We start from the raw sequence: 15,955 nt of genomic DNA, 5'->3' as shown, positions 1-15,955 counted from the left end.
TGATAGTAAGAGGAAATGGAACAACAACAATAATAACTCTGGGAAGAGCTACAACCATCAGCCTTATTAGAAACAAGATACTGCTAAGGGCAACACTACTACTCCAAATACCAACTCTGGTTAAAAGGGAAGATTTCTGTTGTGTGCTAAATGCAATAGGCACCATCCGGGAGATTGCATTAAGAAGTGTGATAAGTGCAAGAAGAATAGACACTTGGCCGCAGAGTGTAAAGCTGGTTCGAATATGTGCTATGGCTGCAGAAAAGCTGGTCACCTTAAGAAGGATTGTCTGACTGCAAGTAAGAGTGTTGAACCTGCTAGAGGAAGAGCTTTCAACATCAACTCTAGTGAGGCACGTGATGATCCCAAGCTAGTCACAGGTACATTTTTAATCAACAATCATCATGCTTATGTACTTTTTGATTCTGGAGCTGATAGAAGCTTTGTGTCTAGAGATTTTTGCCATAATCTTAAGAATCATGTATCGTCGTTAGAAAACTTGTACTCTATTGAACTAGGGAATGGTAATCTAATGAGAGCCGATAAGGTCTATCGTGATTGTACTTTAATTTTGGTTGGAACATCATTTAGAATAGATGTGATACCAATTCAGCTAGGAAGTTTCGACCTCGTGGTTGGAATCGACTGGTTAGCTGAGAATAGAGCCGACATCTTTTGCCACCAGAAAGCGATTCGTATACCTGTTACCGAAGATGAATCTTTGATGGTGTATGGAGAGCGAAGCAATACACCGCTACACTTCATTAACTATTTGAAGGTGCAGAAACACATAAGAAAGGGTTGTCTTACTATGCTGGTTCACGTGAGCAAAACTGAATCTGAAGGCAAGAAACTCGAAGATGTGCCGATTGTTAGAGAATTTCCTGATGTTTTTCTGGACGAGTTACTTAGACTACCTCCGTATAGAGATGTAGAGTTCCAGATTGACTTAGTGCCTGGAGCAACACCTGTAGTGCGCGCACCGTATAGACTCGCACCTTCAGAATTGCAAGAGTTATCTAGTCAGTTACAAGAGCTTTTGGACAAAGGATTCATTTGACCGAGTTCTTCACCATGGGGAGCTCCAGTTCTTTTTGTTAAGAAAAATGATGGATCAATGAGACTCTGTATTGATTACAGGGAGTTGAATAAGCTGACTATTAAGAATAGATATCCACTACCGAGGATTGATGATTTGTTTGATCAATTGCAAGGATCATCATGTTACTCTAAGATCGATTTAAGGTCAGGTTACCATCAGATGAGAGTAAAGGAGACAGATATACCGAAGACAACGTTTAGGACACGCTATGGACATCATGAGTTCACAGTAATGCCATTTGGATTGACGAACGCACCGGCTGTGTTCATGGATCTCATGAACTGTGTGTATAAGCCATATCTGGACAAGTTTGTTATTGTGTTTATTGAAGATATTCTGGTATATTCTAAGAACGAGGAAGAAAATGAACAACATCTCCGTTTGCTACTTGAGATGCTCAGGAGAGAGCAGTTGTACACAAAATTTTCGAATTGTGATTTCTGGATTTAAGAAGTGCAATTTTTGGGTCATATCGTAGGTGTCAATGGTATTCAAGTAGATCCTGTGAAGATAGAAACGGTCAGGAAATGGGAGACGCCTAAGTCACCAACGCAGATCCAGAAACTCTTAGGTCTTGCAGGATATTATAGAAGATTCATTGCGGGATTTTTTACTATTGCCCGACCGTTAACAGCATTGACTCACAAGGGTAAGAAGTATGTGTGGATTGAGCAACATGAGTCTGCATTTAGTTATTGAAACAAAAGTTGACTACTGCCCCGATTTTGTATTTGCCCGAAGGAAATGAGGACTTCATGATTTACTATGATGCTTCACGACAGGGTTTTGGTTGCATGTTAATGCAACGGAAGAAAGTGATTGCCTATGGGTCACGACAACTAAAGGTACACGAATAGAATTATACGACTCATGATTTAGAACTTGGTGTTGTGGTCTTTGCACTGAAGATGTTGAGACATTACTTATATCGTACTAAGTTTACTTTTTCACCGATCACAAGAGCTTGCAACATATCTTCGACCAGAAATAGCTCAACATGAGGCAGAGACGTTGGATAGAGCTATTAAATGACTACGACTGCGAGATTTTCTATCATCCTGGCAAGGCTAATGTCGTTGCAGATGCCTTGAGTAGGAAGGAAAAGGCTAAACCTCTCCGAGTTAGAGCATTGAACATGACTATCCGAACCCCTTACTTTTCAGATACGCGATGCACAACTAGAGGCATTTAAAGAAGAGAACGTTACTACTGAGTCCCTTAGAGGAATGGACAAGAAGGTTGTCATTTGAGATGATAGAACCCGATACTTCCTATATAGAATTTGGGTACCTAGATTTGGTGGATTAAGGGAACTAGTGCTAGACGAGGCACACAAGACAAGGTATTCTATTCACCCTGAATCCAACAAGATATATCAAGATCTTAAGGCACTGTACTGGTGGCCTAATATGAAAGCCGATATTGCAACTTATGTTGGCAAGTGCTCAACGTGTGCTAAGGTAAAAGCAGAACATCAAAAACCATCAGGATTGCTGACACAGCCAGAGATTCCCTATGGTAATGGGAATGTATTACTATAGATTTCATTACTAATTTACCCAAGACTATGGGAGGTTATGATACAATTTGGGTTATCGTTGATCGTCTCACAAAGTCAGCTCATTTTCTACCGATTAAGGAAACGGATAAGATGGAGAAGTTGGCACAGATCTATATATAGGAAGTAGTTTCTCGACATGGAGTGTGGATATCCATTATTTTCGATAGAGACAGCAGATTTACATCCAGATTCTGCAAGCATTGCAAGAGGCAATGGGAACTCATTTAGACATAAGTACAGCATATCACCCACAAACTGATGGTCAAAGCGTGAGAACCATCCAAATGCTATAAGACATGTTAAGGGCATGTGTTACTGATTTTGGAATTGGATGGGATAGACATCTACCGTTAGCAGAATTCTCCTATAATAACAGTTATCACGCAAGTATAAAGGCAGTGCCTTTTGAAGCACTGTATGGCAGGAAGTGCTAATCACCCGTATGTTGTACTGAGTTGGGAGATAGTCAATTGACTGGTCCTGAGATCATACACAAAACGACTAAGAAGATCGTGCAGATACAAAATAGACTGAAAATGGCGCGAAGTCATCAAAAGAATTATGCCGATGTTAGAAGGCGAGATTTAGAGGTTCGGGTTGGGGATAAAGTTATGCTCAAGGTATCACCCAGTAAGGTTGTAGTACATTTTGGTAAGAGAGGCAAGCTAAGTCCGAGATATATTGGACCATTTGAGATTACCGAGAGAATTGGACTGGTAGCGTACAGATTGAAACTACCGCAAGAACTCAGCGAAATTCATGACACTTTCCATATTTCTAACTTGAAGAAATGCTTATCAGAAGAAAGTTTGGTAATTCCTTTGGATGAGATACAAATTGATCCTATGCTTAATTTTGTTAAAGAACCTGTTGAGATCATGGACCGTGAGGTCAAGCAGCTAAAGCAAAGCAGAATTCCATTAGTTAAAGTTCGATGGAACGCCCGTAGAGGACCAGAATTCATGTGGGAGCATGAAGATCAGATGAGACAAAAGTATCCGCAACTGTTTCCCGAGGAGACTACTACGGAGAATGTGCACTAAAATTTCAGGACGAAATTTTTCATAACAGGTGGGTAATGTAACAACCCGACTTTTTCCGTTACTATCGTTACGTGTCCATTAAATATTTAACGGTGATTACTTAAACTATATGTGTTTAATAGATTTAAATGCATATTTGATCCTATTAGATTACTTGAATTAATATGTTATACTAATTTATGAATTTGTTTCGGATAACGAAATAACTAGAAGATGATACGATTAAGTTAATCACCTAGAAAGCTTTTCAGGTTACGGAAACCAGAAAACGATAAAATAATTATTTTTAATAATTATTGACTTTAAGAAAAACTTATTTAGTTTATTATTTATTTAGTAAATTAAACCCGGTGATTTTGTTTCAACGACTAGTTAACGTTTCGGAGACCTGATACGGTTAACATCACTCGAAACGGACCATGCGCGTACAAGTAATTAAGCAAAACGAGCCCAGAACACCCCTTGTAGGCCATTCGGCCAAACCCCCCCTCATGGACTCCTTAATTGGACTTAAACTTGGACTAGGGGATCACTACTAGCTTAATTAGGCCCAACCCTACATATAAATAGCAAGTAACTAGCCTAAACCTTCACTTTTTCTCTTTTCTTGGCCGATTACTCCCTCTCCCTCCCTCTATTTATCGTCTACCATAAATCCCACCACCATCATCATTAAAAGTCGAAATTAGAAGAAACGTTGTGCATAAAGGTTGTTCCCTAGATCATTATACACACCCTAGCATCAATCAATTTGTGTTTTAAGGTATATTTGCAAACCCTAATTTTTATAAATCAGTTTTTTTGTCAATTACATAGTGTAATCACGTCTAGTTCTCAATTGATGATGTATAGAGTTGGCATTTATCGTTAAATTGCTCGATTGATGTTATTTGCATGAATCACGAATTTGTATCTTATGAATCTGATTAAATTGACTTATGAACTGATCTGGCAATGTGTTTAGATGAACAGAACTCGAAAAATTAATAAGTCTGGGCTTTGATTTCGCTTGATTTCGTTATCGTATGCTCAAGTTATGATTAATCGAAGTTTCGTTAGGGTTTTACACGATACACGAATTTTCTGAGTTATGTACTTTGTGATTTAGCTATTGAAATATTTAGCATTGTATTCTTTGTGAAAAATCATGCATGTTAGACTTAAGATTTGCGTCAAAAGCTTTTGTAATGCTCTCGGTATGTCAAAACGAAGATTCGTGCTTTATAGTGTGCTGAATCTATTTTCAAAGTTAAACGAATAGACCTAAAGTGAAGTAGAAATTGATTGAGCATTTAATCTTCAAGAATATGTTATTTTATATGTTCCTTGATGTATTTAATTTGCATGTTAACTTCTAAAAACGTGATTTGCCATGAGTTATAAGCTTGACCAAACGATATGTGTGTTTGTTGACTAAAACTGAAGGGTCTGTAAAGATTGAATAATCTGTACAAATTGGCTAAATGAATGTCTTTAAATATTTTATAAAAACTTTGAAGTGTTTATAGTCATCTCCAATTAGCCTTTCGTTAAAAGCTATTTTCAATATTTTATGAGAAATGTTCTAAAACTGATGAGCATGCTGAAACTGATTTGGTAAACTGTAACTAGACCTTTTTTGAAACTTGACTTGTAGACAAAATATGAGGCCTTGGATGGACTTTTTAGAATCTATTTGGAGTCTAGTTGTGATCTGGAGTTTTCCATGTTTTTTTGAATTATGTGCTAAGAGTTATACTCGTTTCTTTCTGTGATGCGCGTATTTTAAGGACATGCGATAAACTGCGAATGTGCAAATCGCTAGACTATGAACTGTAACATGTTGTTTGACTTAGGTTTAACATGTTGACCATAATTTCATAACCTATTGAGATGTTTAACTTTAGTTGACCACTTTGACCGAGTTGACTTTTGGTTTGACTTTAGTTGACTTTTGCTGACTTGCTTGGACTAGTTGACTTTTACTTTCCTATTGAGTCAGTCTGAGCACTAGGACTTTACGTACACTATGGGTTGACATATTATGACCTATATGTATACTTAAGATGTCCTATTTGACTAGGTTGCGTTGTTAGGTCGAGATTGTTTGACTACTGTACGATGTTACTAAGAGATATTTCAGTGCTTTTGCTAAGGTGAGTCTACAGTCCCTACAACTTTTACAGGGATGAGATAACATGCTTTTTACAAATGTTTTACATATTAGGCGCAAGTAACTTAAATGATATACATATGAGTTCAGATAAAAAATCCCTTAGCTTGATTATATTAATTACTTTACGTAAGCTCGACTTATAAGGACAGTACCGTTAGGTTTGACGAACCTCGCCTCAACCTACGAGGTGCTTATTCTATTGTAACTTGTACACTAGATTGGTGTATGCTTAGAAAGGGTAAAGGGAAGACGTGTAGCACTTTAGCTATCCGCAGGGTTAAAGCTTTATAATCAAGTGCTCATGCTTATGTATAATTTTTACGATGTTTTTCAGAAATCTTGTGGCCTAACTTACGAAATGCTTTACTAAACCTGTAGATTCACTCAATATTTTTCATTAATGTTTTGCATGTTTTTATATCAGGTCCATAGAGGTATTGCTTCCACTTTGTAGAGTTGTCATGATTGCTTGTTAGCTGCTAGTACCGGATGTTGTCCAGCATGTTTTTGTCATGACGTATTTTAAGAACATATATTCGCATTGAAAACTGTCATTTCAAATAATGTTTTGGGTTTACTTAAGTTGGTTATTTCTGTCAACTGCTTTTCAAATATATTTCTTTAATAAATGACTTTGTTTTGATATTTAATGTGAATACTTTTTCTGAAACGTCACATATAGAGGGCGTGACCGTTAACCTGTGGGACCGGAGTTAATACACCATTAGTAGATTCTGACGGGGTATTACAGATGATGAGGGGTTTGAGATTCCACTTTCTCAAAACAACGATATTTTTTATGACGATCCTTTTCTGAGACCAATGGGCCGAAAAAAGGCAAACAAAAAAGGCACGATCAAACTATTCTAGTGACTATAGTCATTCGAATCGTTCATCAAACGCAGAAGAGGCTTTGGAAGCTATTTCAAAGTCTAAGGTAGAAAAGACAAAATAAGAGCAACTTCGAACCCTTTTGCAGGTGTAGGCATTTTGACCCTCAATACCCATGGTATCGAGGACCTGGATCACAAAGATTATATTGAAAAACTTAAGAAATTGTACCTCGACCAGTTTGTAAGTAACTAGAGGGGGGTGAATAGTTACTTAATGATTTCTTAAAACTTTTTCGAAATCTTTAGCCATTAGAAGATAATTTTTAATTGTGGAAGCATTTGTGTTTGTTAATGCAAGTATTGTAAAGAATGTAAGTGCACAAACACAAGAATTTATAGTGGTTCGGGAGGATGTTAACTAATCCTACTTAATCCACTCCCCAATTTTACGAATTGAGATTTTTCTTCACTACGATACCCCAAACCCGATGGAGTGTCCGGATACAACACTAGCTCCTCGATAAGCCGCTACTTATGAACCCTTACGTCCCTTTGAAGAATTCACAAACACCAAATGCTCTTACTACAAAATCCTAATGCTCTAGCCTAGTGAAATCACAACTACCTTCTAGATCCTTTTAAGAAGATAGCTCACAAGTAAACTTATAGCTAAGCTTACAATCACTCATAATTCTTCAATAGGTCATACCAACTTAATTCCCAATGTAATTGATCAGCTTCCTAGATCCCTTTAAGAAAGTTGAATCATTAAGCAAGATGGTGTTTCCTATCACAAGAACTACTTAACTTCCTTGACCCCCTAAGGAAGTCTCTTAAAAAGTAAACTTAAAGATACAAATGATAAGTACAAAGTTTACATTTCAGTTCTACTTAGTGTAAGTAGAATTTCTCTTTCTCTCTTATGATCTTTCCATAAATATGTGCTTGAGTCTTGGGAGATCAGTAGATATGTATTTGAAAGAATGTTGGAAAGAGGTAGTCTTCTAGTTTGGCAAAGAGGTGTATTTATATTCCCAGAAAAACTTGACAGAAAAAACTGCGGTCTAAGCACTGTCGACCGTGCGCCTGACCATACAACTTCTGTCAGCATTTCAACATATCCGTTGGAGCTCCTTTTTCTTTGAATTTTTGGCTTCTTTACCCAATATAGAGCCTTCAATATATGCTTAATACACCTAGAAGTTAACTCCATTACCCTTTTGGTCTTGGACATATGCATGGAGGTTGACATGTGCTAGCTAAAGAGGAAAGTCCAATGTTCCTTGACCATTGTCATTGATTTCCTAAAAAGGTAAATGCAGATTTTTGTCTCTTGACAAACCACTAGCATCCAAACTTCATTACCCAAATCTTTAAACTCTTGTCTTCATCTTTGATGGAAGTATCTTGCTTAATTGGTGCATGTTACAAGTCAATTGGATATGTTTGAATCTAGTTAAGAAAGCTTTGACTAGTTGCACTAATCATAAAGAGATAAATCACTACATTCCAAATCTCATACCCATGTCTTCACCAACTTGTCTTTTCTTTGATGGAAGTATCTAGCTCTTTAGAACCTTGTTACATCTTAATTGAACTAGTTTGAATCTAGTTGGAACTTAATGATCCTTGTTACAACCTTGACTAGCTTGAACTAATTACATTTACATACATACATACAATGGTACATAAAACTAATGGGAGAGCACCTCTTTAATTGGGACTTTAATGACCATTATTAGTATGTTTAAATGACATTATGTAATAGGATAAAAGGATTTCACACTTGTGTGTTTAATCTTATTTCAAGTTAAATTGTCATTAAGGTGTCATTAGGTGTGATTAATCAAGATTAACATCTTTTGGTTCAAAACTCTTTTGAAAACAAAGAAGGCAACTATTCTAAGTATATTTAGAAAGGTTTAGTAAATTATAGATGCATCAAAGTGGTCTAACTCAAAGTGAATGGATTTGGTAATAGGAAGAACTGCGGTCGATCCACGATCATCCGTGAGGTCGACTGTGGATCATATTTTCAAAAATCGTTTGAAAATGTTTGTACTGGGCATCCACGGTCAGGCCTACGATCGACCGTGGATCAGCCGTGTTTAATTTTTACCAATTTTATTATTGTGAATTGGTCTTTTGCTAGAGATAGTGTAGGCTTGTGAACTTGTGTTGTTCTATACGTTGTTTAAGCACACAAGACTTGGTGTCATCATCAAAACAAAGTGGTTAACATTTGAATATTAATATTGAATTACTAACCAACATTCTCCCCTTTTTTGATGATGACAAACCTATGTAAGTGTGCTTAAGCATATAATACAACACATGTGTTAACATCACTCTCCATACACTTTCTCCCCCTTTTGTCGAAGCAAAAAGGTTAGCTCCCCCTGGAACTAAGCGCACCCTAGAGTGATGCTCCCCCTTGAATCTTACGTAGCGGTAGATGATATAGCTCCCCCTTGAAATGTGCAATATAAGACTCATAGAAAAGAGGATTAGTCCACACATAAGTCATAATTTCAAGTAAGGAGTGATATGAACTCAACGAACTGGATAAACCTTCAATCAAGGGTTAGTGCACACACATAATAATATATAGCAAGCATAAGAATCATTGTGTGTCATAGATAAAAAAGATAGTGGAGTGAGCACTTTGACCAATATATGTGATCATTAGAGAGCATGTAAGATCAAAAGTGCGTATGAACCACCACATATTAGAGTTAATGAATAGTATATCATGAATGTGCGATATAACATGTAGTGAGCAGAAGCCTTAGTATATCATGCAATATTATCATTAAGTACCAACATTACTCCACTAGTTCTACCAATTTCAGGCATGTATAGAAGCAACTATGTTTAAGCAAGCATGTAGAACCATATAGAATAGCATGGAATACATATTGCACATAGTACAATGAAAACATAAGTGATAGTAGCATGCAAAGGCTAATATACATGAGATCAATTGTCATGCAAACATTTATGCATAACACTCATATTTATATGCTTAGATGCTAGAGCATGAGAGTAAGTTCAAACAAGCATGTTAAAACACAAGCATAACATAGCATGATGAACTAGTAAGAGCATCACACATAATCATATCATGCAACACTATAGATACTATTGAGTCCCCAAAATAATTAAGGATTTAATTTTGAAAAAACTGTAATTTATTTGCACTAAAATGTTATGTGCAACCAGCACAAGTTTGTTTATGTATAGACAGAAAATATTGCTGTGTCTAGTGTTTAGTATGCTGCCTATTCTACCAACACAAGGTAGAGTGTATTCTTCGAATCAGCACAGGATGAGTACCCAGCAATTCAAGAATATCAAGTGACTTAGCATAAGAAGAACCAGTAAACCTGGTAAGCAGCATACAACACAAGACAACCATGCTCCATTATAAGCATGGTGGTTTCCTGAGTGGTCTACATCAATTGTACTATTCAACAGAAGTCAAAGACAAAGTTGAACAGGAAAGGACACGCGTCGGCGACTGACAAGTGACCTTACAAGACCACGTGGGAATGCAGAAGTTTAACACATGTGCAGACATGTGTTATACTTTGTCAATGCCTAGGGAACACAACATTCTATTTGTATAAATGAATAGTGGTGCCAAACCGAATTGGGGTGTTCCTGCAAATAGCTACCAAAGAGGAAAGAGAAGAGCATGCTCTCTAATGCAGTTGTCCCCACAAGTACAGACATCCTATGTACCAGTGGACAATAGAACCATTACACGGTTAATAGGACTACTATAAATTGTTGTATCCACTATTGTAACAACTAGTGGTGTGGGTTTATTTATTTAGAGTCCAAAACGTGTAATAGCTTTAAGTTTATCCTCATAGGTATACCTAGGTAAATCTGTATCAACCAACTATCATTCCGCCAAGGATAGTTGCAATTCTTTGTGATTTAATCAATAAAGAATAACAGTTGAAAAATTACCTTTGACTCTATTTACATTACATGCTTGAATACTAAACCGTGTTTAATTGGTTAGTTAATTAAAAGATATTGTATTCACCCCCCCCCCCTCTACAATACTCCTGTTGTTAATCAAGGGACCAACGACTGGTATCAGAGCTTCAGTCTTGATAATTTAATATCTTGGATCTGAATTCTCTCATGGCTGCATACTCAAATACAGCTTACCTTGAAAATGGCTCATCCAATAGACCACCCAAATTTGATGAAGATGAGTATGAAACTTGGAAGGCAAGGTTCATGCTTCACCTGGAGTCTATTGACCCACTTATGCCTGGTATTGTCACAGATGGTCCATTTGTCCCAACTGAGACTATTGATAGCATCCCAGCTACTGCTAAAACTCTTGCCATTCCTGGCAGGGAGGTTATTCTCACTCCAGCCAGATGGGATGCTGAGGACAAACGTCGTGTTGAACTTGACCCTAAGATCAGAACTCTGTTAGCTATAACTTTACCTAACCACCTGTTCAAACTGATTAAGAGAAAGTTGAACGCTAAGCTTATGTTAGACTATCTAGATGTGACTTATGAAGGCATGGATGAGGTTATGCAGAACAGGATTATTTCTTTGAAAAGAGAGTATGAAATGTTCTTTGCCTATAAGAATGAGACCCTTAAGCAAATCTTCATTAGGTCTAACTCCTTAGTTACTGACCTGCTTACTTTAAAAATCACATATACTGATTTTGTACAAGTAAATAAATTCATTGACTCAGTGCCTACTAAATGGAAACCTATCACTGACCCCTTAAGAACCACCCAGACCTTAAAGAACTTTAACATGTACTCTCTCTATGGTACACTTTGGAACCATGTGAAGGCAGAAGCTAAACTTGAACTTAATTTAAAAGAAAACTTTAAGTCTGCCCCCACGACCTCAAAATCCTCAAAAACTGATGATACTGCTCTTATTGCTGCTGCTAAAAAGAAAGCTCAAAAAGCTTTACTGGTTCAAAAGCTGATGGCAGAAGATGAGTCAGCTGAAGATGAGGTGGATAGTGGTACTGGGTCTGAAGAAAGCAGTGATGATGAAGATGATGTGGAAGGGTTTGCTGAAGGTATGACTTTTCTGGCTAGGCAGTTCAAATGGTTCAATTGTAATAGAACCAGCAAGCCATACAAAGGGAGTAAGAAACCAAGTGCTAGGTATATCAGCAAATTTGTCAAAGGTCCTAAATCTGAGTGTTACAATTGTGGGAAGGTTTGACATTTTGCTGCTGAATGCATGTCCAGGAAACCTTCATCATCACATGCTAACTCCTTCTCAAAAGCTGATAAGTACAATAACAAGTACAAAGCTATGAAGGCTCAGATGAAGGAAAGTGCAAAGGCTGATAAGAAGGGAAAGAAGCCAGAAAAGGTTCTAGTTGATGAGCATCATGATTGGGATGAAACCAGCTCTTCTTCATCTTCTGGCAGTGATACTGATGATGATGATGCTGGTTATGCTTCTGGTAAAAAGCTGTGTTTGATGGCCAAGGAGGTCGAGGAGTCTGATGAGGATGATAATGGTAGTATGTTTTTGGCTGATATGAGGGAAGCTGATCGGAAAAAGGATTCACCTCAATGGAAATCTGAAATGCTGTATAATTTTGATAATTTTTGAACTTATACTGATGATGAAAAAGTTTAAATGTTTGACTACCTAAGAGTTGATTTATGTAGAGGCAGTAAACGTGAAGAAGTTTTGAAAAATGATAACAAATCTTTAAATGATAAACTTAAAAGCAAAACTGATGAAATTAAGATCTTGAAGGATGAAATTTCAAAACTTGAAAAATAAAATTTTGCTTTAAAGTCTCTTCACATTGAGGCAGCAGATGTTAAGAACCAGCTAAACGACCTCAAGAAGGTTGTTGCTTCATGGTGTACAACTGCTCAACGCACAGCTAAGTGTGTAAATGAGCAGGTGCCTGCCCAAGTTGAGGCTTTCTTTGCTGGTGACTATGCTGATGCTGCTGCTCTTGCAGAAGTTACTTACATGGACCCCATTCTTGAAATAGATCCTGAAGCTGTCTTGCCAAATACCTTTGTCAAGATAGTTAAGGGTAAAAAGGTCTTAACAAATAAGTTTGTCAGACCTACTGTGACCCCACCACCGTCCATGAAAGAAATTTTGGAGGATGAAGTAAAAGTCAAGGAAACCAGTACTTCAATTGATGAAACTACTGATCCCTCTAGCATCTACTATATGACTCCAAAGGAAAGACGCATTAAAAGGAAAATCACTGAAAACAATCAAAGAAAGTTAAAATCAGTTGATTCCCCTTCGTGTTCAAATTCCACCAATGCTGAGCCAGCTGATGAAAATTGTACTGGTAAACCAGTAGCTGATGACAAGCCAGCAAAACACAATACTGGCAAGTCAAAGGTAGCAATCAAGATTCATAAGAATCGACCAGCATCAGCTGACGGGTCAGTAACTTCCCACACTGATTCATCAAACAAAGGCAAAGCAGTATACCATGATTATGGTACTGATTCTAAAAGGAAAGCTGCCCTTAAGGGAAAAGCTAAAGTGAACCAAATTGTGGAATCAAGTGCTGAGTCATCTATCACTGAGATAATGACTGTCAAGCTAGACCAGCTCATAGCTGCCATATCTGAAAGTAGACTCGATCTTACTGCACCCATTTACTCAGTATATGACCGGTCACCAATACCAAACGTGAGAAAATGCTACAAATGTGGCAGCAAGTTTCACTTAGCCAACCGATGTACTTTAACCCTAACCCCATCTGCTGCTGCCTCTTCAAGCAAACCAGCAGACAGGAAGAGATCATCAAAGATGACCCTTCCAGAACCCATCCTTGGATGGGTTCCCAAAAAGAACTAATCTCTTAGCTACTGTGCTGGGCATTCAAAATAAGCAAATCTGGTATCTCGATAGTGGTTGTTCGAGACATATGACTGGATGTAAGTCCCTGATGATGGACTATCAAGAAAAGGATGGTCTAGTTGTATCATATGGAGATAATTCGTTGGGTTACACAAAGGGTTTTGGTACTTTAACAAATGGAAATATTACATTTTCAAATGTAGCATATGTCGTTGGGCTTAAACATAATCTACTCAGCATAAGCCAACTGACAAGCAAAAGTAAGATAGTCCAGTTCAGAAAGAAGATTGGCACTATTTTTGATAAGACAGGGAAGCCACTGCTGACAGCAAAAAGACATGAGAACATGTATCAAATTGACATGAACACAGCAGTCACAACAACTGATACTTATTTTTATTCAAAGGCAGTAGACAACCTTAAGTGGTTATGGCACAAGAGACTCTCACATCTTAACTTCAAAGATATTCATAAGTTATCTAGTAAAAGTTTGGTGTCTGGGCTACCTACAATGTCTTATGTGAAGGACAGATTGTGTCCTGGTTGTGAAAAAGGGAAGCATCACCATGCCTCATTCAAGTCAAAGCAGATTTCATCTGTTGAGAAACCATTTCACCTACTTCATATGGATCTCTTTGGTCATGTTAATATAGCTACCTGTAGTGGGAAGAAGTATACACTGGTGATTGTTGATGAATATTTCAGATACACTTGGGTATTCTTTTTGAAGCAAAAGAGTGAAGCTGCTGATGAAATCATCAATTTTATCAAAAGAATGGAACTACTGAATGGGCAACTGGTGAAGCAGCTTAGAAGTGATCATGGTACAGAATTCAGAAATGCAACATTGGAAGAATTTTGTACTCACAAAGGTATTTCATAGAACTTTTCTGCTGTGAGAACACCTCAACAGAATGGTGTTGCAGAAAGAAGAAACATAACTCTCATTGAAGCAGTAAGATCTATGTTGGCTGAGTCTGGGCTGAAAAATTCATATTGGGCAGAAGCTGTGAACACTACATGTTTTACCCAGAATAGATCTTTAATTGTGAAAAGACATCAGAAAACTGCTTATGAAGTTCTCAAAGACAGAAGACCCTCAATTTCATTTCTTCATATATTTGGCACTCCCTGTTTCATTCTAAACAATAGGGATCAGCTAGGCAAGTTTGATGCTAAGGCTGATGAAGGTATATTCTTGAAATATTCTAACATGTCAAAGGCATATAGGATTTTCAATAAAAGAAGGGGTTGTTTTGAAGAATCCATTAATGTTACATTTGATGAAACTGCCCCTATTTCATCTACTAGTCAAGAAGATGAAGAGTTAATATTTGAAGAGCCTACTTAGCAAGCTCTTGATGACGAAGAAGAACCAGCAGCAAATCCCTCACCAATCCATGTTGCTGGGTTCTCTGATGATGAGATGGAACATTCTGTTCCATCTGTATCTAAACCATGTAGACCTACTGGCTCTACTAAAGTTTTACAACTGGAGCATAGGTCTACTGGTTCTGAAGGATCTCAAGCTGGTACTGGCTACACTCATAATGAACAGCTGTCTCCAACTGCTGCTCATTCCTCTGAGCCAGCTGATGATCAAGATGTTGTTTGTTCCACAACAAGCTCACATGTTCATAACACTAGATGGACAAAGGAGCATCCAATTGAACAAGTTATTGGTAATCTGGCAAGTGGTGTTAAAACAAGAAGACATGCAACCAGCAACTTTTGTATGCATGTATACTTTGTGTCTACCATTGAACCTACATATCATGATGAAGCTATCAAAGATCTAAGCTGGGCAGGAGCTATGCAAGAAGAGATCTCCCAGTTTGATAGGAATAAGGTTTGGACATTGGTACCTAAACCTGATGATGAAACTAAGAAGATCATTGGTACCAAGTGGGTGTTCAAGAATAAGATGGATGAAGATGGGATTGTGATCAGAAATAAAGCTAGATTGGTAGCTCAGGGTTTCAAACAGGAAGAAGGATTGGATTATGGAGAGACATATGCTCCAGTGGCTAGGATGGAAGCTATCAGATTATTCTTAGCATATGCTGCTAAGATGAACTTTAGGGTATTCCATATGGATGTTAAATCTGCATTTCTAAATGGGAAGCTGCAAGAAGAAGTTTATGTCAAACAGCCTCTTGGTTTTGTAAGCAGTAAATATCCAGACCATGTCTACAAGCTAGACAAAGCTCTTTATGGCCTCAAACAGGCACCAAGAGCATGGTATGAGACAATTCATGTGTATCTCACTGGTATAGATTTTAAAGTTGGAACAATTGATACCACTATGTTCTCAAAAGAGATAGATGGTGATCTCTTACTGGTACAGATATATGTGGATGATATTATATATGGATCTAAAAATGAGAAACATTGTCAAGATTT

The 15,955-nt window shown here is 37.5% G+C and overlaps 1 protein-coding gene across 1 annotated transcript; it reads left to right on the top strand.

Moving 5' to 3' along the window:
* Nucleotides 1-244: 244 nt before the first annotated feature.
* On the top strand, nt 245-1,060 carry LOC139848962 (uncharacterized). Its single transcript, XM_071838642.1, has 2 exons — nt 245-380; nt 495-1,060. Exons 1-2 carry the CDS (start codon nt 245-247, stop codon nt 1,058-1,060), a joined length of 702 nt encoding a protein of 233 aa, XP_071694743.1.
* Nucleotides 1,061-15,955: the final 14,895 nt, after the last annotated feature.

Source organism: Rutidosis leptorrhynchoides, chromosome 5 (genome assembly GCF_046630445.1).
Source record: "Rutidosis leptorrhynchoides isolate AG116_Rl617_1_P2 chromosome 5, CSIRO_AGI_Rlap_v1, whole genome shotgun sequence".
NCBI lineage: Eukaryota > Viridiplantae > Streptophyta > Magnoliopsida > Asterales > Asteraceae > Rutidosis > Rutidosis leptorrhynchoides.
This window is presented reverse-complemented; position numbering and strand designations above follow the sequence as displayed.

Coding starts and splice junctions, on each gene's coding strand:
- LOC139848962 (XM_071838642.1), top strand. CDS start 245: ATGTGCTATGGCTGCAGAAAAGCTGGTCACCTTAAGAAGGATTGTCTG. Junction 381..494: donor TGATCCCAAGCTAGTCACAG/GTACATTTTTAA, acceptor TATCGTCGTTAG/AAAACTTGTACTCTATTGAA.